The sequence below is a fragment of the Myotis lucifugus genome, unplaced genomic scaffold (assembly GCF_000147115.1).
Source record: "Myotis lucifugus unplaced genomic scaffold, Myoluc2.0 scaffold_101, whole genome shotgun sequence".
NCBI classification, from domain to species: domain Eukaryota; kingdom Metazoa; phylum Chordata; class Mammalia; order Chiroptera; family Vespertilionidae; genus Myotis; species Myotis lucifugus.
In genome coordinates this window covers 2274139-2299218 of record NW_005871149.1, presented here as the reverse complement: position 1 = coordinate 2299218, position 25080 = coordinate 2274139, and the positions used below count along the sequence as shown (strand labels likewise).

Sequence of the window (25080 nt, the reverse complement as noted above, 5' to 3'; positions counted from 1 at the left end):
CCCTGTATTTTTTTCAGATTACAAGTTACAGTTTTAAGTTTGCCTAGTTTGGGAGTGTTTGTTTGTTTGTTTGTTTGTTTATTTAAAGACAAGTACATGTATTTTATCTAGATTGGAATAATACAGATTTTTGAGGATTTTCATGTTTGGGCTTGAGACCTTTTATTGCCTGGCAGTGATTCAGAATGCTAAAAGCACCTGACTTGCAAAGTGAACAAGTGAGCTTTTGAGCTGGGAGCTTTCTGGGAATATCTGGAACTACACATTTCTGTCAGAGATGCCTTTTAATGTTGGGTTTATTGATTGAAGTATCTTAGGCATATACTCTCTCTGCTATCTAACTTTTATTCCTCTTGGGAGGAGATATATTATCTCTTTTTGCATTTCTGGTAATGTCCTTATTTTAGATATCTTATACGTTCCTGCTAATTTTTACAGAGTTCCTTTACATATTGTCTTCAGAATTATTCAGGCATTTCTCTGAGGCTTACAGTCTCGTAAAGCTCAAAAATATCAGAATACTATATTAAGCACTTCTGTGAATCAGCACCTGACTTTTACAGACTCTCAATCTGATTAGTGTTTGCAGGATTCAAGCAGATTTCTTTATGGAAAACCATTAAACATTGAAAAAAATTATGCTTTATCAAAGTAGAAAGGTTTTTCAGTTTAGAAAAACACTAATTTTTTGAGGCAGCTGATTCTATCATGAGCTAACCTTGTTATTTTAGACACATGCTTGAATGAGACTTTCAAATGGCCTTAATGTTCTCGAAGAATCAGTTTATCGCTAATTATAATAAATACTAGAGGCCTGGTATACGAATTTGTGCAGGCCGGGTGGGAGGGACTGCAGGAGGTTGGCCCCAGCAGCAAGCTAACTAATGGCCAGTTCCACAAGGAATCGGGCTTCCTCTTCCCTCTTGTCTGGGTCCAGGTGCAGGTAAACCAGATTCGGGCTGTCAGGGCTCCAGCAGCAAGGTCTGGGTCAGTGTGCGTCATAGCTACCGGCTGTTCGTCTGGTCATTCAGTCGTTTGGTCATTAACGGTCACTTAGGCTTTTCTATATACAGATAACAAATGATAGTCAGTACCTGGGCAATTCAGACAGGACTGTTTCCTGAGAGTAGCCTCTGAGAGTTGAGTTGTCATCACAGCTAGTTTATTACGCTCCTTACAGAGGTTTCCCTTGCTTTGGGGCATGGTTCTTCATCTAGCAAAGTGGATAAACAAGTGTTTTCCCACATGATAGTGGTAGTTTTTTGCATGGTATGTTTTAAAAAATTGGCATCTCACATGTGATTTTGTCTATTGAGGCTTGCTGTTTAACCAGGTTAGAGATTTTATTCTTTGATGCAGAATTTAACTTGACCATCTTGTGAAACTGGTTCCTTTACTCAGGATGACAGCAGCAAGCATGACAACCCACGCTTGAGCACTAGCTCCTTATGACTTTAAACCTTTGGCCAAGCATGTCTGATTGCTTAGATACTGCCTTACCACCCCCATTGCCTAATTCTTGGTTTTCTGAAGCCTGAAGCCATATCGGAAACTTCAAATTCATTTAATGAATAGTCCACAGGAGGATATTTGATTTTAACTAAATGTTATGTGAGTTTATTATTGATTATAAAAGTTAGAATGTGTGATAGGCATTGGTGTTTGTAAATGTTTCCATTTTACTATTTCTCATTTTTAAAAATATTTTCCCCTCACACAAAGTATTGTGATAAATTAGTACCCAGTAAGACTTTCAGTACAGGTATCTGGTGGAAAAGTTTCTTTAGTAGGTTTATTTATAGTACACATTTCCACTGCACATAGAAGTGGCGGATTTTATGTTTTGTGTCCCAACAAAAAGTAAACTGCTTTTCAGGAAAGCATCAAGTAATTTTTACTAGCTATTTAGTAATTTTCCTATTCAAAGTATAATTAAAGTAATCCTTAAACATCATTTTATTCCCACTTTTAAAAATAGACTCATTATTTTTAAACAATACATTATAAAGAAATACAGATCAAGTAAAAAGTACAAAGAAGAAAATATAATAGTTATAAGTTTGCTCTGTGTCCTTATAGGAATTTCCTATCTAAGAATACATGCATATACAGAAATATTTAGTTTTGTTTTCATACCTGCTTTTTTTCCCTTTAAGTTGTCAGATGTAGAGGTGATACATGAAGACTAGAAGTGTTCTTCACTAGCGTGCTGGGGCACCGAATAAAAGCTCCATTTTCACAGACAAGTTTTGTCAAGTTCCTCCATCTCTACCCTTGCTCTTCTCATCACCTGTGTTTTTTTAACCACCATTCTTCTCCTTGAATGGAGAAAAGTGGTGGGTCTCAGTCTGGGCTGAGCTCTACAAAAGAATTAACGGAGAAGATTTGAGAAATATCCATATCCTGGCTCCACAGTTCAGAGATTTTATTTAATTGATGATGATGATGAGGCAAGACACGTGGGAAGAGAACATGCTTTATCTTAGCCTGCATCTAGAAACTTGCCTGAGCTTCTGAGTTCCAGTATGGTTTGAGGAAAGGCAATGATTGAATCCAAGGAGGTTGGATTCCTCAGCTTTCTGCCTTCAAGAAAGAAGATAGGCACAGGTCTTTGTAATCCTTCCAGTTCTCTAAGGAGTGCATGCCACAGACATCATTTATTCTAGTGTGGGTTCATCTATAGAGTGTCATACTTCAGTTCTAAGGAGAATCAGCATCATTAATGCAGGACAGATTCAATAGACAAGATGAGTGATAAAGCAGTGTGGTGTTGTGGTTAACCACACAGATGCTAGAGCCAAACTGCCTGCCTGGGTTGTAGTCCTGGTTCTGTAATTTATGTTGACCGTGGGCAAGTTTGTGTTGGCCTCTCTGCTTCATCTACAAAATGGGGATGATAGTCTCCACCTAATAGGTATGTTGCGAAGATTAAAAATTTTAATATATGTACAGTGCTCAAAGCAGTATTTTGTACATGGCAAATACTTAATGAATAATACAAATGTTCTACCCTCTTTTCTAACATATCCCACTCTTTTAATGCTTTCTCCAATGAGCTAAAGCAGGGGTCAGCAAACACTTTTCTGGAAGGGCCAGATGATAAATACTGTAGGTTTTTAGGGTCATACAGTCTCTGTTGCAGTACTCAATTCTGCTGTTAAAGGGCAAAAGCAGCCATAGACCACATATATAAACAAATGAGCATGGCTGTGTCCACTTAAATTTGAATTTCACATAATTTTTTTGTGTCATGAAGTACTCCTTTTGATTAAAAAGCATTTAAGAAAATACAAGCCGCCCTGACTGGTTTGGCTCAGTGGGTAGAGCGTCGGCCTGCGGACTGAAGGGTCCCAGGTTCGATTCCAGGCAAGTGCATGTACCTTGGTTGTGGGCACATCCCCACTAGGGGGTGTGCAGGAGGCAGCTGATGTTTCTCTCTCATCGATGTTTCTAACTCTCTATCCCTCTCCCTTCCTCTCTGTTAAAAATCAATAAAAATATTTTAAAAAAAGAAAAAAGTAAGTACAAGCCATTCTTAGTTTACAGGCCACACAAAAATAGGCAGTGGATTAGATTTGGTCTGCTGGTCATAGTTTACTGATCCCTGAAGTAGAGTAAAGGAACCTGCACAACAATTGTAGGCACCCTTTCTTAAGCATGCCTTCATTTCTCAATTCCCCCATACTTTGAAGGAGTCTAGAACAGCGGTCGCCAACTTTTTGGACCTCACGGATCACCGGTTGATGACCGCTGATCTAGAATATTCAGGTTTAGAACTTTAAAAATTCTACTCCCAGATTGATCTTAAACTATTAGCATATTGTGTGACACAGTGAGCTCTTTGGGGACTCTGTCCTCCTCAAACAGTGACATACAGTATATAATTGTACTTAAGATTTTTTGGGGTGCAAGCAACAGAAACAGATTTTGTCTTATTCTCAGCACCACTGTAGTAGGTGTTTGTGTTAGGGTTCTCCAGAGAAACAAGCCAGGAGGATACATGCACATGCGCGCACACACACACGCACACACAATACATATACATACGCATACACATTTTGTGTGTGGGTGAGAGAGAGAGACTTAGTTCAAGGAACTGGAATATGTGATTATAGGGCAGTGATGGCGAACCTATGACACGCGTGTCAGAGGTGACACACGAACTCATTTTTTTGGTTGATTTTTCTTTGTTAAATGGCATTTAAATATATAAAATAAATATCAAAAATATAAGTCTTTGTTTTACTATGGTTGCAAATATCAAAAAATTTCTATATGTGACATGGCACCAGAGTTAAGTTAGGGTTTTTCAAAATGCTGACATGCCGAGTTCAAAAGGTTCGCCATCACTGTTATAGGGGCTACAAAGTCCAAAATTAGTAGGGCAGACCAGCTGGGAACTCTGGCAGCCTTGTGGACAAAATCTTCAGTGAATCCTCAGTGTTTCCCTTAAGGTCTTTCAGCTGATTGGATGAGGCCTCCTTAACATTATTGATATCTCCTTAATGTCGCCTGATTGCAGATGTTACCACATAGGTGTTATTTACTTAATACTTTCACAGCAACACCCAGATTAGTGTGTGTTTGAATATCTGGGTATTATAGCCTAGCCAAGTTGACATATACAGCTAACCATCATATAGTTAATAAATGTTTTTCTTTCTTTTCTTAAAAATATATTTTATTCATTTTTTACAGAGAGGAAGGGAGAGAGAGAGTTAGAAACATCGATGAGAGAGAAACGTTGATCAGCTGCCTCCTGCACACCCCCCACTGGGGATGTGCCCGCAACCAAGGTACATGCCCTTGACCGGAATCGAACCTGGGACCCTTCAGTCCGCAGGCTGACACTCTATCCACCGAGCCAAACCGGCTAGGGCAATAAATGTTTTTCTAATAAATGGATGAACAAATGGTTAAAATGGTTGCACAGAAATGAGCTTGCAAGCTTCAGGAAGTCCGAGGAGAACCAGGGGAGTCTGCAGGGGTTGGGACCTAGGGAGCGGGAACAGCAGTGTACTACAGTCAGAATGAATCAGCTTTAAGGATTTCTATCTTCATATTGTTCTGCTCATGATTCGGTTTAGGAAATCCCACCTGATTGGCCTGGCTGGAGATTGGGTGAGATGTCTCCCATGCCCATTGGAGAATGGGACACCTTGATTGACATTTCCACCAAAACTGCAGTGAGGGAGACAAGGGTTATTTTCCAATAGAGAGTCGGGATGCTGTTCTAAAAGGAGGAGGACGAGATACTAGACATGCAAAAATAACAGATGTCCGCTTCACACCAACTCTTGATATCTGCCCACAGAGGGACAGCTGGTGAGGCGGACATGGATCAGGGCCAGATCATGGAAAATTTCACAGGCCTGGTAATGAGTTTGGGCCTTATCCTCTAGAACAGTGAATCTTTTGGGGGGTCATAGATCCCATTGAGAATTTGAAAATTTTGCACCACATATTTGGCTCTCTCCCCCTCCATAAAATTGTACTTATGCTTAAGAAAAATAGTTCTGTTTTTTTGCATAGCATTTCAAGAAATTCTTGTGCTTTCTAGAGTACATCCCTGGTTGGTGGGAAGAGGGGCTAGTCTATTAACCTAAAAAGTTAAGAACTTATAGGGAGAGGGTGGTATATCCTATTTAAAGATTTTAGGCAGGGGAACCACAATAGAGCTGTGTGTTAAATAGATCATTGGAGGATGGATTTGAGGGATACAGGATTGGAGGCTGAAAAGCAATCACAATATTATATCTTCCTCAGCTTCTGATATTTGCATTTTCTTGATTCTCCTTAATCTCTTTGCTATGGAAGGATTTGTCTAAGAGATGATGCAGGCCTTAATTATCACAGTGGAAATAAGGATGAAAAAGGTAAACAATTTAAAGAAACATTTGGGAGATAAAATTCACAGAACTAGCTTGGCTGTTAATTGTATATGGGAATAGAGTGGAGTATGTCTTGTATGTTTCTAGCTTGCATGACAGAATTATAGAGGCCAGGTAGGAGAGTTGACGATAAATGTGAGGAGGGACAACTTTATCTTCTGAGTAGGACTTGAGGAAAAGTGACTGGACTTGATAAAAGGAGCTATGGTTGGTAAAAAGATTGTTGTTTAATACCGAGGGCCCAGATAAGATTTCGGGTATTTGTACTAGTGGCATCAATTACATAATGGTATTTTCTCTAGCAATGAAGAGAGGTTTATCAGGCGACTCATTCATGAATGATGATTATACATGCTGATTTGGGGGGAACACAGGATACATGGAATAGAGGCACTGGGCAAAGAATAACTTAGATAAAGAGGGTAATAATAAAAAGAGCTCTTATTCCATGCTAGGCACATTTGTAAGGGTGTTTTCAAGGTACTAACTCATTTACTCAAAATAACCCTCTGAAGCCCTGGCCAGAGTAGCTCAGTATGTTTGGGTGTTAAACCATGCTCAAAACGTTGCTGGTTTGATTCTCTGTCAGGGCACACACCGTGGTTCGATCCCTGGTGGGTGGTGTGCAGGAGGCAGCTAATCGATGTTTCCCTCTCACATCGATGTCTCTGTCTCTCCTCCTCCTCTTCCTTCTCTTCCTCCTCTCTGTGTAAAAATCAATTAAAAGTAAAATAAAATAATTCCACCACTGTGAGCAAAGAAACCTATTGAAACAGGCTTCATTTTGAACTTGAAAGAATTAAGAAACTGGTATTAGAATATAGGTAACTAGAGGCCCGGTGTGCACTCAGGCGGGGGTGGGTGGATCCCCTCAGCCCAGCCTGTGTCCTCTTGCAGTCTGGGAGCCCTTGGGGGGTGTGTTCGACTGATGGTTTAGGCCCACTCCCCCCAGGAGAGGCTCCCGCCACTGCCGCTGCACTTGCCAGTCATGAGCCCAGATTGTGACTGAGTAGCGCTCCCCCTTGGGAGCCCATTGACCACCAGGGGGCAGCTTCTGCATTGAGTGTCTGCCCCCTGGTGGTCAGTGCACGTCATAGTGACTGGTCGTTCTGCCGTTAGGTTGATTTTGTTTTGGGGTTTTTTTTCTTTTACATAAAAAATGAAGTCTGAAAAAAGTTTCATAAAAAACAGCAGTTTAGGTAGTCATAGAGTCATGTTGCCTGAATTCTGATCCCACCTATGCAAATTACTGTCTGATATCTTTGGTAAGATACTTTTCTTAACCTCGCTTTCTTTAGCTATAATAGGAATGATAATAATAGTACCCCTACCGTATATTCATGGAATTCAATGTTATGGCCTGTATAAAGTACTTACCATGGGCCCTAGCTGGTTTGGCTCAGTGGACAGAGCGTCGGCCTATAGACTGAAGTGCCCCAGTAATTTCGGTCAAGGGCACATGCCTGGGTTGCCGGCTCGATCCCCAGTGGGGGGCGTGCAGGAGGCAGCCAATCAATGATTCTCTCTCATCATTGATGTTTCTATTTCTCTCTCCCTCTCCCTTCCTTTCTGAAATCAACAAAAAATATATTTAAAATAAAGTACTTACCATGGAATATTAGATGTTACCATTGCTTTATTATCTCTTCTGTTAAATCAAAACTTTACTACTTACTCTGATTTGATTTTTGAGGTTACTGTTCAGTTCCAATTGGATGTTTAGCAGGCAGTTCAGTGTTTAAAGGAATATTTAGCACATTGTTTCTTTTAGCTAAAATAAGCTAAAGATGCAAAAGAATGAATGTTGTCTTAGATTTCTAAGACCTGGGAAACTGGTCTGTGTGCTTTTATGCATTTGGTTAACCTTTATGCCAGCGGCTCTCAACCTGTTGGTCGCGACCCCTTTGGGGGTCGAACGACCCTTTCACAGGGGTTGCCTTAGACCATTGGAAAAAATATATAATTACATATTGTTTTTGTGATTAATCACTATGCTTTAATTATGTTCAATTTGTAGCAATGAAATTGGGGGTCACCACAACATGAGGAACTGTATTAAAGGGTCGCGGCATTAGGAAGGTTGAGAACCACTGCTTTATGCCATTCAGAATGTGAGACCAGTTTGTGCTGACTTCCGTTCCTCTGCTAGAAAGCCTTCAAAAAGAATCACCGTAGTGTTCCTTGATGTCATTAGGGCCATTAGGAAAAGTACTTGTTACAACTATGAAGACTCCGAGAACTCACTTTTACTTATTTATTTATGGAAAACTTGGTTTTGGTTTAGAATTCTTCTAACAATATGAGTAATATTTGTAGAGTGCTTTTTATAAACTTTGTCTCATTTGATCTTCACAATTCTGTGAACAAGATAGGATAAATGGAATAACTCCTACTTTTAAAGATAAGAAAATGTGGGCTTCAAAGACGTTCAGTGACTTGCCCAGAGAGAAAGAGCTGGTTATGTGTGCTGGCTCTTACATTAGTTTTCATTCTATATCAGAGTGCTTGTATACAAACAGCCTATAATTTCCAGAATGTAAAACTCAGTTGTTGAAATTATTGGTTTTTCACATTTGCTGGAAATATGCACCTTTCGATTTTTGGTGGGCTGTATGTAATGTTACAAGTTCTGCCATAGTATATTACTGTCATTTTAATTTATTTGTAGCTTTAGGGTTAGAGATATTTGATTCAGAAGTATGTCCTTACAATACATTTGGTGTTAGAAAGTTATTTAATAAGTTAACTGGTGAAATATAATTTTGATTCAAAGGGCATTATGAAACTTTTTTCTTACAATATTCTTAGTTAAGCTGCCCACCTTCAAAAGAAAAATGACTTTTTACTTTTAGTAATCATTTTAAAAACTAGAAGCTTTATACTGTATAAATACTTGTGGAGAGATACATAATATTCTTTTAAATTAGGAACATTCATTGTGCAAGAAGTTCAGTTCAAGTATTTTTAGAGCCTCTACTCTTCTATTCATGGGCTCTGTGCAGATCACTATGAAGGAATACAAAATAGTTCTTACCTTGCTTTTAACAAAATTGACATTGATAGAGAAGGCAAGGCTAATAATTATGAAACAATCAGAGTAGAGGTTGCCAAGCTACAGTTTAAGGCCTGTTTTTGTATGGTCCTCAAGCTATCTGGCTTTTGTTTTTGCTGTTTAAAAACCAACCAACAAAAAAAAAAACAGGAGAATATGTAATATAGACTGTATGTGGCCCACAAAGCATAAAATATTTACTAACTGGCCCTTCACAGAAAAAGTTTGCTGACAGTGAATTAGAGGAATATAATCCCATAAAATAAAATGTAACCAGAGACATTAGGGAATGCAAATCAAAATGACAATGAGATGCTATTTTATATCCACTAGGGAAGGTATAATTAAAAAATGGACAATAGCAAGTGTTGGCAGGTTTAGAACATAACACTGCTGGTGGAATGGCAAATGGTAAGGCTGTTGTAGAAACAGTTTGGCACTTCCTTAAAAGGTTAAACAAAGTTACTGTATGATGTAGCAATTTCACTCTAGGTAAATATTTCAGAGAACTGGAAACATGTTCATATAAACTCATAGTATTATTAGTCCTAGTAGTCAAAATGTCCATCAACTGATGAATGGGTAAACAAAATGTGGTATAGTCATAAAATAGAGTATTATTCAGCTGTAAAAAGAAATGAAGTACTGATACATACTACAACATGGATGAACCTTGAAAAACATTATAAGTGAAACAATGCAGACACCAAAGGTCACATACTCTATTCCATTTATAGAAATGTCTAGAATTGTCAAATCCATAGAGACAGAAAGTAGATTAGTGGTTGCCAGACGCTGGAGAGACAGGGAAATGGGGAGTGACTGCTAATGATATAGGGTTTCTTGTTAGGATGATGGAAATGTTCTGGAATTAGTGATGATGATTGTACAACCTTGTGAATATACTTTAAACCACTGAATTGTACACTTTTAAGTTGTGAGTTTAATGGTATGTAAGTTTATATCTAAAAAAAAATGTGATCAGAGGCTAAGTAGCTTTTATAAAAGAAGTAATGAGAGATCACGTAAATAAGAGAAAACTAAAAGCATAAGCTAGTGAATATAACTTTGAAGTTGGGGATTGAAATGCACTCCAGAGGGCATAGAGGGTTTGGAGAGAAAAAGGAAGTAGATATGGTATTACAGATCTAAAGGAGGGGTATAAACCAAGATACTGGAGTTTGACAGAAGAGGAAGACATGGCAAGATGTAAGAAGAAGAAAGAAGCTGAGTCTCTTGTTTTCATGGGGCTTTTAAACGGGAATATTTAACTGATTTGACCTGTGAGAGATCACGCTTTGATCTATCATTTTCATGGAAGAAATTGTATAGTTTTCTAGCCTAAGGCAGGATTTTTTAATTCCAACCAGAGAGCAAGACCTAAGGGCTATCTGCCATGGTACTGTAAGGATTTTAATTCTCAGTACTTTGAGGAATTTGCTACCATCTTTTTTTTTTTTAACCAATTTTAACTCATACACTTTATAAAGTTCTTTCATGTGTATTGCCTCAATTAATGCTCTTACCACACCTATGTGATAGATGGTATCATTCCAATGCCAGGATGGGAGCACTGGAGTTAGAAAGCCTAGGTTCAATTCCAGGTTCTACTATTTTCTACTTGTATGTGAGTTTTGATGAGTTATTTTACCTCTCTAGGTTGTATGCTGTCTCTTATATAAAGTGGTGATTATAACATACTAGAGTTGTATTTAAATAAGTTGACAAAACTAAAATATTTAGAATTATGCTTGACACATAGTAAGCCCTCAGTAAGTGTTATGCTGTTATTGATAGGTCATGAGAATTGAGTGAGGTTAAGGAGTCCAAAGTCTTCCAGCCGGTAAGTGATAGAGCCAGCACTTAATGATAGGTGTTCTCAATTCAAGTCCTGATGTTCTCATTGCTTTTACCAGATTTTATTATATACTTACCTATCCTTTAGACATATACTTATAAACTTTCTTAACTTTCATTTAAAAGGAAACCAGAATATATCAGGTATAAATAGCATAAGAGACTTTCTTACAACAGAACTTTCATTTCTAAACCCAATCTTTTGCCTTAATCCACTGACACCTGGTCCTTAGCAGTTATAACTAAACTAGAGGCCCAGTGCATGAATTTGTGCATGGGTGGGTGTCGGCCAGCCTGCCCTGATGGGGGCCATTAGGCAGGGCTGGCGGGAGGTTGGCCAGCCGGCCCCGCCCCCAATCAGGGTGGGGGGGCCAATCGAGGGCCAGGCCGGCGCGGGGGAGGGGGGGCGGGGGCTGTGAGAGGTTGAGGGAGGCTGATTGGGCCCTGATCGGGCCGGTTGGCCTCTGCAGTGCGAGTCATAGTGACCGGTCATTCCGGTTCCGTCGTTCCGGTTGCTTGGTTTTTATATATATAGATTATGAACTATGAAGGGCTATTTGTTAAAGAATTTTATTAAAAATTTTGATGACCTTGGAGAAAGATGGTGAGGTAATGTTTGAAGAGAAAAGAAGCAAGGTTCAGAATTACAGCACTGTAACCTCTAGTGTCAAGCAGTAAACCTGGCCGTCAGAATAGTAGTCATTCTGGACATTTATAGAGTAGCTCTTAAATGTCTGATGAACCTACTTCTACCTGTTGTAAAAATAAATGAAAGAAAAACCCACTTGAATCCAAGTCCCCTTGCCTTTGTAGTAGTGACCACCCCACTACTCTATTCTTTAAGCAAACTCCTAAAAAAATTGTCTGTAATATGATTTCCATTTCTTATTGCCCAGTCTTGGCTGAACCTAGACAGGCTTTTGCCCCTAGGTTATTTCATTGAAATGAGCTCATCGAGTCTCCAGTAACATCCAGTGGCCAGTTGTCAGTCATCTTGACTCGTCAGCAGCAAGTAACAGTTGATCACTTCCTCTTTGAAATAGTTTCTTCTCTTTGTTCCTAGAAACCACATATGTGGTGTTCCCTGCCTCCCTGGCTGCTGCTGCTTGTCCTTCATTGACTCCTCTACCTATGAGTTTGAATCGTGGCTTCTCTCACTAGATGTGTGGCCTGGGCAAATTACCTACCTCATAAGCTTTTTGTGAGAATTTCTTACAACAGTGCTGGAGCATGGTAAGCTCTCAGTAAATGTATGCTCTTGTTATTTTTTATAGCAAAGCATAATACATTGAAAAGAGAATGACATTTAGAATCAGGAGACAATACAGCCTCCTGGATACTTTTCTCCAAAGTCATTTAATCCAAGTTAAACTTTGTATGCTTTTCTCATCTTTGTAATGGGATAATGCTCTACAGCTTTGATTTTGACGAACTAAAAAATATAAAGGGAAAAAACCTTTGTGAAACAATGCTATATAAAATTTAGTTGCTATTGGTCACATCATTTTACTTTCCCTTCAAGAAGGTTCACAGCATTACAGCTGGTTTTGAGTAATGAGGTAGTTTTTAAAGAATAATGATTCAGAAATTTAGTGAAAGGCCATTTGCTTTAGAAATTATTCTAAATTCATGCTTTAGTTATGGCTTGTTTTTGTGTTAGTCTTAAATTTTAAAATTATGGTTATATCAGCAGTCGCCAACCTTTCGGACCTCACGGACCACCAGTTGGCAACAGCTGGATTATATAATTTATGAGGTAATTCCCGTGAGAGAATAATGTTGAAATAAATACCTCTATAGAAGTGTATCTATCAAGAGTCTAGAATTAATATACTTAGCTATACCTAGCATAAATTAGTAAACCTAATTTAGTAAACCTTATCTTTGACATCACATGTCCTACCCGAAGGCACATAGTATGGAATATTTTTGGATACTGTGAGATAATCTTCCTTCTAATATTAATTAGATGCATTCCAAGTGTTTAATATTTAGGAGGAAAAGCTGTAGTCAGGTTAGTAAGTGGTAGAGTAGGATTCTAAATAGATAGAGTGTAGCCTAAGTTCAGGCTTCTAAACATTTCACTATACTGCTTATGAGAAAGAGAATGAGACTGGGGGTTGGGGAGAGACCTTCTAGAAATAAAAATATAAATAGAAGTTTTAAAATTCACTAGATTGGTTTTATAATAGATTAGACTAGAGAATTAGTGCACTGGGAGGTGATCTGAAAAATAACCAAAATAAAGAGACAGGAATGGAAAATATGTAAGAGAAAAAAAGAGAATTGGAAAATTGTGGCAGAAATTACTGATTTCCCTTGATTCATGTCTCCTAGGTAATGGCTGTATTCGTTGGCTGCTTTGCTGACCAGCTACAGCTTCCATTTCACTGCCTTTGTGATAGTGAGGTTTGACTATATGACAAGGTTTGGCAATTTGGATGCAAGTGAAAGTTATGCGTGCATAGGTTTTAACCTTATAGATTATGCCTGTAAGAGGAAAGGCATTTCTCTTCCTCTTCCTTATCTCCTGTGGACTGGACTGTAGACATAGTGGTGAACTGTTTTTAGTCACATGGAAGAGGGCAGTACTCCAAGGATGACAGAGCAACAAGATGTAGGAGTTTAGCTCTATTAGACTGCTAAGCTGCCAAGCCAGCCCTTACTGTCCCTTCCAGTTGTCATATGAGAGGGAAAAATGCTTGAATTTTGTTTAAACCTCAATAGGGTCTCTTATTAGAGCAGCCTAGTCTATGTCCTAACTAATAGAAGAGCATGAGAAGACTTGACAGTTATCTAAGGAGAACCCAGATATGAAGAAAAATCAAGTAGAGATAATATTTGAGGAGATTATAATTGAAAATTATAAACTGCAAAACCACAAATTAAAGAAGCCAAATAAATCCTAAGCAGACTAGATAAAAATCAAAACCTAAACAGTTCATAAATATGCACATAATCAGAAATATTAAAAATAGCCAAAGGAAGAAAACAGATTAACTTCAAAAGATCTATAATTAGGGTGATTTATTAAAAGAAAAAGTTAAAAACAACAGAATAATAACTACAGTGTCCTGAGAACAAATAACTATTGAAACTAAAATATCTTTAAAGAGTGTAGGTAACATAAGTTCTCAGATAAATAAAAACTGACAATGGAACATCACTAAGATGAATTTAGGTAGAAGGAAAGTGATCCCTGGTGGACTATCTGAGATATCAATTACAAAATAAGAAAGACTGAAAATTAAATAGCTAAGCATTTAGTCTAAATTCGAAAAAGAAAAGAAAAAAGAAAACAATAGACTTAAAAGCAGAAATTAAAGTAATATAAAACAAGCCTACAGTGAACTATTCATAAAGCCAAAGTTGATTAAAAAGACATAAAATTAACAAACCTGGTAAGATTGATCAAAAGAAAGACAGGGAGGGCATAAATAATAAGAATAAAGAAGGAGCTATAACTACAGATGCTACAGAGATTATTATAATAGAAAAGTGTACTCACTAACACATTTTTGTTTAAGGAATAATTTCAAACGGTAGGTTATTGCATGTGTTGTCATAAAACATATTAAGCCTTTCAAGACCACTTGTCAAACATGCCAAAAATCTGACTCTTGAATAAGTAAGAGGGTAGAGGGTTGAATTAAATATTTTGATCCTTTACTTGAACTGTTGAAGAATTTCAAAGATTTTGGTAAAGATTTATTTGGGAATAATTGATGGATAAATATCTTTTAAAACAGAATTTGTGTTCCTTTTTTTTTCTTCCTCACCTGTGGGGCAGGATGGGGTGGGGGGGATAAGATTTGCCACATGTAAGTTAAGTATTATTTTTTTAAGCTTTTATCATGTGGTTTACAAAATTAGGATTTAGAAGGATTTTTTTTTATGTTGGGATTACTGATCTGTTTTGTCTTACTCTTACTACTTTTGTTTACCTTTGTTTAATATTGTTTGTTTTTCATTTTCTAATTCTGGTTGAATTGGTCAAGTTTCTTTGCCCATTTTTCCTGTAGTGATTTTTAGGTTATATATTACCCAGTTTTTGACATTACCTTTTTCACATTTAGATTTATATTTTTCAACATGCATGTATAGAGATTCAATATACTTATCCTTTCCCCAAGCAAGAGGAAAACTTTAACTTACCTTTACTTTCTAACTCCTTCCAAATTATGAGTTTTATTTCCAGATTTTTGTATATATTTTATAGGGATAATTAGATTCTGGCTATAATTTTTGCTGATTTATGTGGTTGCCATATTTTTTATTCTTGTGCCTTTCTATTTCTTGAGTCATTTCCATTTTTTGTTGGGTTACCAACTCCAGTAATTTTGTGTGTGTGTACTAAGGGCAGGGGGTCCCTTAGTCCAACCTGCACCCTCTCCAATCTGGGAGCCCTCAGGGGATGTCCTACTGATGGCTTAGGCCTGCTCCCCGTGGTTCTCTGCTCTCTGCGGACCTGCCTGCTTGATGCCCCCGCAGGCCCTGGTGTCTGCTCTCTGTGGGGGCCTGCTTGCCCTTCGCTGCCGGGGCCAGGGGCAAGCAGGGTTCTGCTGTCTGCTCTCTGGCTCGCTGCCGCCACAGCGGCAAGCAGGGCCCTGCTGTCTGCTTGCTCACTGCGGGGGATGTTCCCGCCCCACCCCTGGCTGCTCGGCACCTGCGCGCATAGGCCCGGAGTAGCCGGGGGTCATTCTGGGATCCCAGGCGCTGCGGGCCTACAGGCTCAGAGCGGCCTGGGTCCTGAGGACGCCCGTCCCCAGGACCCAGGCCGCTTGGTGCCGGCGTGTGCACACAAGCGCCACCCCACCCCCGGCCGCTCAGTGCCTGCGTATGCAAATTAACCCATCATCTTTGTTGGGTTAATTTGCATACTCCTGATTGGTTGTGGGTCATTGAAAGGTATGGTCAATTTGCATCTTTCTCTTTTATTAGTGTAGATATTATTTAGTTCTTTTTGTTTGTATTATTTATAATTGTGTTGTTTAATATACAAACATTTTGAGATTATGTAGTGATTTCTAGTTTAATTGCATGATGGTTAAAATATATACTCTGTATGATTTCAGTCCTATGAAATTTGTTGAGACCTGATTTGTGGCCCAGCATGGTCTGTTCTAGTAAATGACCCATGTGCACTTAAAAAAATGTGTAATTTGCAGTTGTTGGGTGTGGTGTTCTATATATATCTGTTGGGTTAAATGTTAAAATCTAATTATGATTGTGTATTTGCCTAGTTTTCCCTTTAGTTTTGTCAACTTTTGCTTTATATATTTTGCCTTGTATTTTAATTTTTTCCTATTGAATACTTATTAATGTGATTACTGATATATTTGGATAGCGTGACATTTTTCTATTATTTTATAATTGTCCATCTGTTCCTTTATTTTTCCTTTCTTCCTTCTGTTTTTAGTTATTAAACCATTCCAAAATGTAGTGGTTTAAAACAATAACTATGTATTATCACTCAGAGTTTCTTAACTGTGGAATTAGGGAGTGGCTCAGCTGGGTGGGTCTGGCCTGAGGTCTCCAGGGTGTTGTAGTCAGATGGTGACTGTCTGGGGTCATCTTGAAGGCTTCTTTATTCACTGTTCTGGGAGGACTCAGACAGCTAGGGCTCCTCAGGCCACTCTGTCTCTGTGGTCTCTCCAAGTGGCTGCTTCAGGGCAGCTTGACAGCTCTGGTACTCTTTCTAGCTTCAGAAGTCAGACATCACTCGTACAGTTTTGTTTACTAAACCCGTCCATATTCAAGGGGAGAAGGAATATATTTTTTTCTCTAGAAACTTTTTAGGATTTTGTCGTCACTTTTAGTGGTTTGAAATTTCACTACAATATTTTCAATTGTGAATCTCTGATGATGATAATGGTGGTAGTGATGATGATGATGATGATGATGATGATTGCATTCACTGGGCACTTTATATCTGAAGAGTCCTAACTTTCCTATTTACCTCTGGAAATGTTCTTCTATAATTTCTTTGGTTTTTCTGTTCGATTTCTAGACTTTCTGTCAGAGAGCTGGCAGAACTTGGGGTTTATCCTTCTTACCTCTTTTCATACATTCTCTCTCTCTGTCCTTTTGTTCTTCATTCCTTTGGTGGGTTCAGTAGATTGGTTCACTTACTTGCTTTTTAGCTATGTCTGTTTTTCTTTTTGGCCCATCTACTGAACTTTTTTTTATTTCCTAAGTTTCCCAATGTGTGTTTCACAAATTTCTTTAAGGATATTACATTTACTTTACAGTCTTCTATAGACCCTCTTAACTCTGTTTTCTTTGAATTTTGTTCTGTTTATTATATTTATTGCCCCTGTCAAATTGTTTTCCTCAAATCTGTGATTGTGTGCTCTTGTTGGGAATCCATGTTGGCCTCTCAGAGTGTGAAGACTAATTTATAAGCTTCTTTTATAAGTATATATGACTCATCATTTTATCTCTGTATGCATCCTCCTCCCAAAGTACTTGTCTTGAGAAGAATAAGAAGAAAATATCAAGATTTTCTCAATGAGAAAATACTGTGATTTCATGTTACAAAAAAAGTTGAACTTCCATTATGATGTACTATGAAGAACACTGTTTTTTATTTCAGAAAGTTAAGTCTTAACCATGATTTCTATATTTACTCATCACTAGCCACCCCCTGCCCTACCCTCAGCATTTTGTGGTCAGTTTTAAGTTTTAAAATATAGATGGCTTCTATAAATATTTAACCAGCAAAATAACCTCTTGCTAAGAAACTACCTTCAGTGTTCTTTTAATGTAAATTTTTTTCTCTAAAATTTCTTTAATTTTGTTTTGTAGGTTTACTTGTGGAGAAACTATTTGTCTTGTACTTAGTTTACATATTTAAAAACAGAAACAAAGTTGGGATCGATTTGTGTCAAAATGACAAGAAGTTATATATTATTTTGTGAAGTTTAGTTCAGCTTTTGCTGAAGAAAGAATGAAAAATTGCTATATTATAACTCTGGACCATGTTAGAGACTCAAGATTGACTTAAAATTTAAACATAGTGTAATGTTTATTCTTGTCCTCCTATTTGTCAGGGAATCTTAACCAGAGTGAGAAATTTTCTGGTGCTGTGTTGAGAGTGCAGGGCACAAGAGATTTCCATAAAAAGGCAAGGGATTTGCTTGGAAGAACATAGTGGTTTTCAAACTTGGCAGTAATGAGTTAGAACTAACTCCTTTAAAAGAAAATATTAATTCACATTATTCCTTGGGTATTTGTGTGTGTGTCTTTTCATCTGAGCTATACATTCTTGTATTTGCATGTGTGCATATAGACTTACATTTGTAAGCCATGGTATTTATTTATAAAGAAAATATGACTTTGGAACTTAACTATCTTGCCACTTGAGTTGAGGATCGGCCAAATATTTTATTGTTGCAGAATACCCAAAATAATTTGGCCATGTCTGAGTGCTTTTCCCAAATTCCCTTGCCCTAGGAGGTAATTTGGAGAGTATAAGTGAACCTTACTATATTAGGATTCCCTCTTGAAAGATACACATTTTTGGATTGAATGAAATCACCTCTTTTTGAAATGACAGCAGTCCTAAGACTAAGAATCACTTGGGGCCTAGAAAGGGAGTTATGGATATGGAGATCTGTCTGGATGAAATACATGCTCTTGTGTTTAATTGTCAGTATTTTTTTTTTTTATAGAAATGGGAGAATCACTTGATACAGAGGTATAGGGTGACCAGGTCCAGAATATACCTCTCCCACTTCATTTTTTCCTCAGGTTTTCTATCCATCTATATGTGGCTGTTTCTCAGAGCTCAGTTCCAACCTTTCTTCTGTATTCACTGAATAAATGCCCCTGGATTGATCATCTTTGGTTTCAACTACCTTTTTCCATAACAACTCCTACGTCTATACCTCAAGCCCACTGGTTTCTGCCGAGCTTCCAGACTCTACCTGCTTTCCCATAGGATTCTCAAAACAAATTTTTGGCTGAAAGTATTAACTTTCTTTTTAAACCTCTTTTTGTAGTTCCTATCTTAATGGGAGGTATGCTACCAGCCACCTAATTTCTCCCAGCTAGGTATCTAGGAGTTACCATTGACTTCTTCCTTCACCTTAATAACCTCTAGTTGGCTGCGGAGTCCCCTCGCACGAAAGCACTGCTCCCGCTTCAGCCTAGTGCTGCTGTGCAGGCCTCTGTCCTTGCCACCTGAGCTGTTCTAGTCGCTCCCCATAACTCTTCTTCCTGCCTCTAGTGTCTCTTTCCTCCGTCCATTTTATATATTGTTATCAGTTACCTTTCCAGAGTATATATCTAACTGTATTACTTTTCAAAAAAATCAGTCCCCCCCCCCCATTGCTTACTAGATAAAATGTAAACTCTTTAATATGGCAAATGCCTTTGCAAGCATTGCCCAGTCTCCATACCCAGCCTCATTTTTCAGACCTTTTATACCCTGTGTTCTGACCACACCGAACGACGTGGTCTTCCCTGGATCTTCTCTATTTCATGGTGTAGAGTGTTAGCTCAAGGTGTGTCTTCTGCTTGGAATGCCCTTCCCTACAGACTTGGAGCATTTCTATTTAGTTATTACTTAGCTGTTATGTAACTTGCATGAAAAACTGCACTCTCCTCTGATCCTCCACCCCTTTAATTTTGTTTCTGATAACTTTGTTCACATCATGTGGTAGTTATTTTTTCTTCCTCTGTGAGCTACTTGAGGATGGGAAACATATGCTTTTGATTTTTATGTCCCTGGCACCTCGTATTGAACTGATACCTAGGAGATGCTTTGAAAATGTTTGATTCAGAGCAACAATCATATTCGCCATTATGTCTGTTGCATAGTCTACTGATTCATCCTTGCTATGTTACTTAACAGTTTGGGCTGCTGTAACAAATTGCCACAGGTTGGATGGCTTAACCAAGTTTGTTTTTCACACTTCTGGAGGCTGGGAAGTCCAACATCAAGGCACTGGCAGATGAGGTGTCTGGTGCGGACCTGCGCCCTGGCTGTCTTGTATCCTCACAAGGCAGACAGAGAATTGAGATCTTGGATCGCTCTTAAGCACACTAATCCCATTCATCAGGGTTCTGCCCTCATGACCTCATCTAACCCTAATTACCTCCCAAGTCCCCACTTCTTAATACCATCGGATTAGGAGAAGGTTTTCAACATAAGAATTTGTAGGAACCCTAGTTGGGTTGGCTCAGTGGATAGAGTGTCGGCCTGCAGACCGAATGGTCCCGGGTTCAATTCTGGTCAAGGGTATGTACCTTGGTTGCAGGCTCCTCCCTGGGCCCTGGTGGAGCGCACACAGGAGGCAGCCAATTGATGTGTTTCTCTCATCAATATTTCTCTCTGTCTTTTCCTTTCTCTTCTACTCTCTCTAAAAATCAATGGAAAAAATATCCTTGGATGAGGATTAAAAAGAAAAAAAATTTGCAGGAAACACATTCAGTTCATAATACTATGTATATAATTGTCTCTCTGAGAAATTTCCCTTTTTTCCCCCATTGAATTTTCTTAAATTCTATTGAGCTCTAATTTACATGTAATAAATGCACCTATTTTAAATGCACAGTTCAGTAAGTTTTGATAGATGCATGCACCCATGTCACCACCACCACAGTCAAGGTACAGATCATTTTCATCACCCCCAGAAGTTCCCTTATACTCTTTGGTTGTCATCACCCCTACCCTACCACCACTGGTCCCAAGCAGCTTTCTGGCACTATAAGTTCATCTTTTGTAGAATTTTATATAAGCGGAATTATACAGTATTCACTCTTTTGTGTCTGGTTTATTTTGCTGAGCGTGTTTTTGAGTTCATTCATGTTGTTGCATCGATCAACACAGTTCATTCCTTTATGTAGATCTAAGTTTCTGTCTCAGCATTTTCTTCCCACCTGAAGAACTTCCTTTGCTTGTTACAAACGTGTTCTGGTGAACCCCCAGCTTTTTTTTTTTTTTTAATCTGAAAAAATTCTTTTACTTTCATTTTTGAAGAATATATTCATTGTATTTAGCATTCATCTAAACTTTTTTCTCTCGCTTCTTATAACACTTTCTCTTTTTTGACAACTTTTCAGGAATTTAATTATCGTGCCTTGTACTTTTCTTTGTATTTATACTGAGGAGAGGGTTTACTGAGTTTCTTAAATCTGTTGATCTATATTTCTTATCATTTTGGAAAATACTTTTGATAGTTTGATATTGTCCTGTGGTTCTCTTCTTTCTTTTACCTTTCTTCTCTCCTTTCTCCTTCTCCCTTTCCCCTTCTACTTCTCTCTTTACCCTCTTCATCATCACCGTTTTGCTTTCTGCATCTTAGGTCTGAAATTTTCATCTGCAGTATTTAATACGCTATTAATCCCATTCAGTGATATTTCCATTGCAGATATTATTTTTGAACACTAGAAATTTACTTTGGTTCTTTTTTATTTCTATCATTTCCTCATATTTTCTTTTAAATCTTTGAGCATACTTATATGCTTATAATAGTTTTAGTGACCTCATTACATAATCTCATTTCTGTGGCTGTTACAGTAGACTCATTTCACCCTCATTTTCAGGTCACATTTTTTTTCTTCTTCATATATCTACTAATGTTTTATTGGATGCTATAGACATTGTAAATTTTACATTGTACGATGGAATTTTTTTTCATGTTTTAAAGTATTTGGGGTTTTATTATGTTAGGCAGTTGAGTTACCTGTGGATTGGCTCTGTTCTTCGGAGACTTGTTTTTGAGCTTTGTTAGGAAGCATCTAGAATTCTTCTTCTCTAGTGATTCTGCTTCTCAAGTATGAATCTTCCGATTGAATTAATTTTCTGTATTTCAACAAGGAGGACTTTTCTGGTCAGAACTCCCCTATTTCCCAGCACTCTGGGAATTGGTCAGCTTGTAGATCCCTGTTTATTCTTTGCCTTGCCTCATGGAGTTTCATCCTGAATGCCCTGCTTAGTGTTTGGCCATAGACTCAAGTGGACCCCTGTGCAGATTTCTGGAATTCTCTGTGCATAATCTCTTCCCTCATATGCTTCTGGTCTCTGCTTGAGTTCTTCCTCCCTGCACCACAGTCTGAAAAGTGCCTTCAAGCAGAAAGCCAGGGCCGTTGTAGATCTCACTTCATTTCCTCCCACCTCTCGGAGATCACAGTCCTATACTGCTTATCGACCAGTGTCTGAAAGCAGTTGTTTTTATGTATTTTGTCTGGTATTTTGCTGTTATTTTAGGATGGCAAGTTCATTCCTCCATATTCCATCATGGCCATTGGAAATACTTTCCTGCCTTTTTTACTTTTTAAGATAATCAGGGTATATTTCTTTTTTTTCTCTTTAGCAATTTGGGCCTTATGGAATATATATTACCCACCTATATAAAATTTTAATGATATTATCTCTAATCTCCCATTTGTATCCTAATAATTTTTGAGTTAACATTTTACGTAGTTCAACTATATGTAATAATGTGAACAAAATAGTATAGAATTACTATATGCTATTTTAAGCAAATTACATAGCATGTATGTACATTATATTAAAGCTCATGAGTAAACTTCAAAAAAGTACATAAGCTGTTTTAAATGAGAGCTTCATAAATAATTGAGTTTATGACTGTACTTATAACTGCTAGTTTTAATCTTATTTTCTGATCAAACACTCTTAGAAGTAACAAACAGGCTAATGATTGATGCTAGTCAAAAATGATCTTTAATGAAGTAAAATGCTTGGCAGTAGTCCTATAAAGTGATGTTAAAATCTGCATGGTTTTACGGTGCAACCTCTGTCTTCGCTTTGATAGTCTTAAGGGGGAAAGCAAACAAAAATAAAATCTCATTATTTCATGTAGCAGTTGTACATTCTTAGGCTAATCTTAGCATATGTAGTTATCTTTGATTTTTTTTTTTTCCAGATTGTCAGTATTTAAACAGACCACACCATGCGTGAGTACAAGCTAGTGGTCCTTGGTTCAGGAGGCGTGGGGAAGTCTGCTCTGGTAAGTTAGCCACCTAACTATAACCAACTAGTATAATACAAGAAGAATATTGCTGTGTTTTTGCTTTGAAACCTCAAGTCACTAAAGAGAAAAGGTGCCAGTGTTTTTTATATGCTTATATCTGACCCAGAGGGGACAGGGATTCTTTCAATAACCATGGATGTGTAGTTTTATAATGGTGGCTCGTTCATTCTTTCATTTACCAAGTATTTATTGGTTACCTACTATAGTGTTCATGATTCAAAGAGAAATAAGATTGTTTTCATTTTTAAGGAATTTACATTTCATTGGGAGAGACTACACTGATACTGTAGATACCAGTGGAGCGAAGGCCATGTTTTGTATGCATGCTGCATTTATTTGGTAACTGTTTATTGAGCTTCTGCAATGTCAGGCACTGGGGTTGTGACAGTGAACACAAGTCATCCCGGTCCTGCACAGAGCTTACATCATCCTGGAAGAGATGTGATAAATACACAGTTAAACAAAGAACCACTTGATTATAATTGCAAGAGAGATGACTTTGAACGAAAAGTACAAATTGGTGACAAGTGAACCTAAATTAGCATTTAAACAACTAAGAGAAAAGTCGAAATTGCTGGGGTAGGAATGAGCAAGGGGGAAAGTAGAGGGAAATGAGGTGAGAAGCAGGCTAGGGCCAGATTAGGACTTTTTTGATCCTCACCTGAGGATATGCTCATTGATTTTGGAGGAGAGGAGAGGGGGCGGGGGGAGGAGAGAGAAAGAGACATTGATGTGAGAGAAACATTGATTGGGTTGCCTCCTGTGCGCACCCTGACTGGGGATCAGACCCGCAACCTTTTTGGTGTACAGGATGGTGCTTCAACCAACCAAGCCACCTGGCAGGGGCAGGGGTAGGGGCAGGGGCAGGGGCAGGGGCAGGAAAACAGTGTTTTTCTAACCCTCTGCCCTGAACCATATTTTGGGGACCTCTGCTCTAGCATAAAGCATATTAGGAAGTTTAAAGTTCTTGGTGTGATTATATCCTGAGTTTCCTTTGAAGAAGAGGAGATTAGTAAGAGAAAGATGCTTGAAGTTTACTATATTCAAGTTCATCTAGTTAGCTCAAGCTAAAATCATGTTCAAAATACTCCTCTGGGTAACTTGGTGTCAGACTCTCAGCCCACATCTTTACCCTTTTATCTAGGATTAATGGGCCAGATCCTGTTTAAAGCTGTCCAGGAAATATTTCACAGTCATCTTCTGTATTTCTTTCCATTTGTCAAATGATAAAATACCTAGTTTCTAGTCTGCGCTTTACAGAAATCCTAGAGATAAGTAGGTAATCTGAAAAAGATTTGTAGGCAGCATTTTCCAGTGAAAAGCATAAGGCTTCAGAATCAGGATGGTGTACATTTGAATCTCAGCTGGTGTGAATGTGAAATTTGAATGTGATTATAAATTTAATAAATCTAGTACATTTTAATTTCCTTCTATCTTTTCCCCAAAATTAGAAAGGCTGGTTTAAGACTTTAAAATTTAGAACCTTACGTCTGTCTCCTTTCAGAGCATGAGATAAAAGTTATATATAGAAATACAGAGGAGTAATGGGAGTTTGCTGATAATTTTCATTTTTTAATAAATTAGAATCTGTGTCGTTATTTGTATCTTTGTTGCATTTTAAAACGTAATATATGTAATAATTAGCAGTGTGGTGTCAGCAACAACACTGCTGACAGTTTTGAACATGATCATCTCCTTCCATAGTAAGTTACTCTTATGTATTAGCATGTCCTTATATTGAAAGATGTTTACCCAGACTTTTCACATAATTTCATTTAATCTTTACCACATTGTGAGGTTAATAACATTTAGAGGAGTTGATTTTTTTTTAATTCTTTAATTTTTCTCTGCTTTTTTTTTTTTAGACAGTTCAGTTTGTTCAGGGAATTTTTGTTGAAAAATATGACCCCACGATAGAAGACTCCTACAGAAAGGTAAAATATGAAAATTAAGTAACTTTAATGCTTGAAGTTTTCCAGTGACTGAAAGTTTGTTTAGTTATATAATAACTTTAAAGAAATTTTATCTTTAAACTATAAAAAATTGGTTGTTGGATTCTGTATGATACCATAATGGTAGATACATGTCATTATACATTTATCCCAAATCGTAGAATGTACAACACCAAGAGTGAACTCTAATGTAAACTGTGGGTTTTGCATGGTAATGATGTATTGCTATAGCGTCGGAGTCAAAGTCTTACGAAATCCTACTGACCTATTTTGAGAGTGAGCTACTAATTGTATGATTGATTAGAACACTCGAATACGGCCAGCCG

General features: G+C 37.9%; 1 protein-coding gene across 3 annotated transcripts in view; it reads left to right on the top strand.

Annotated features, from left to right (window-relative positions):
* RAP1A (RAP1A, member of RAS oncogene family) overlaps window positions 1-25080 on the top strand; it is a 55617-nt gene that overhangs the window by 19113 nt on the left and 11424 nt on the right. Inside the window, exons 1-3 of one of the 3 annotated variants that reach the window (XM_023757067.1) lie at window positions 5859-5876; window positions 22695-22778; window positions 24668-24736. In XM_023757067.1, coding sequence (XP_023612835.1) covers window positions 22722-22778; window positions 24668-24736 — 126 coding nt within the window. In that variant the 5' untranslated portion in view covers window positions 5859-5876; window positions 22695-22721. Of the gene's footprint in view, window positions 1-5858; window positions 5877-12010; window positions 12034-22694; window positions 22779-24667; window positions 24737-25080 lie in introns of those variants that run through there. The other 2 variants (XM_006092537.3, XM_006092536.3) reach the window with 2 other exon arrangements.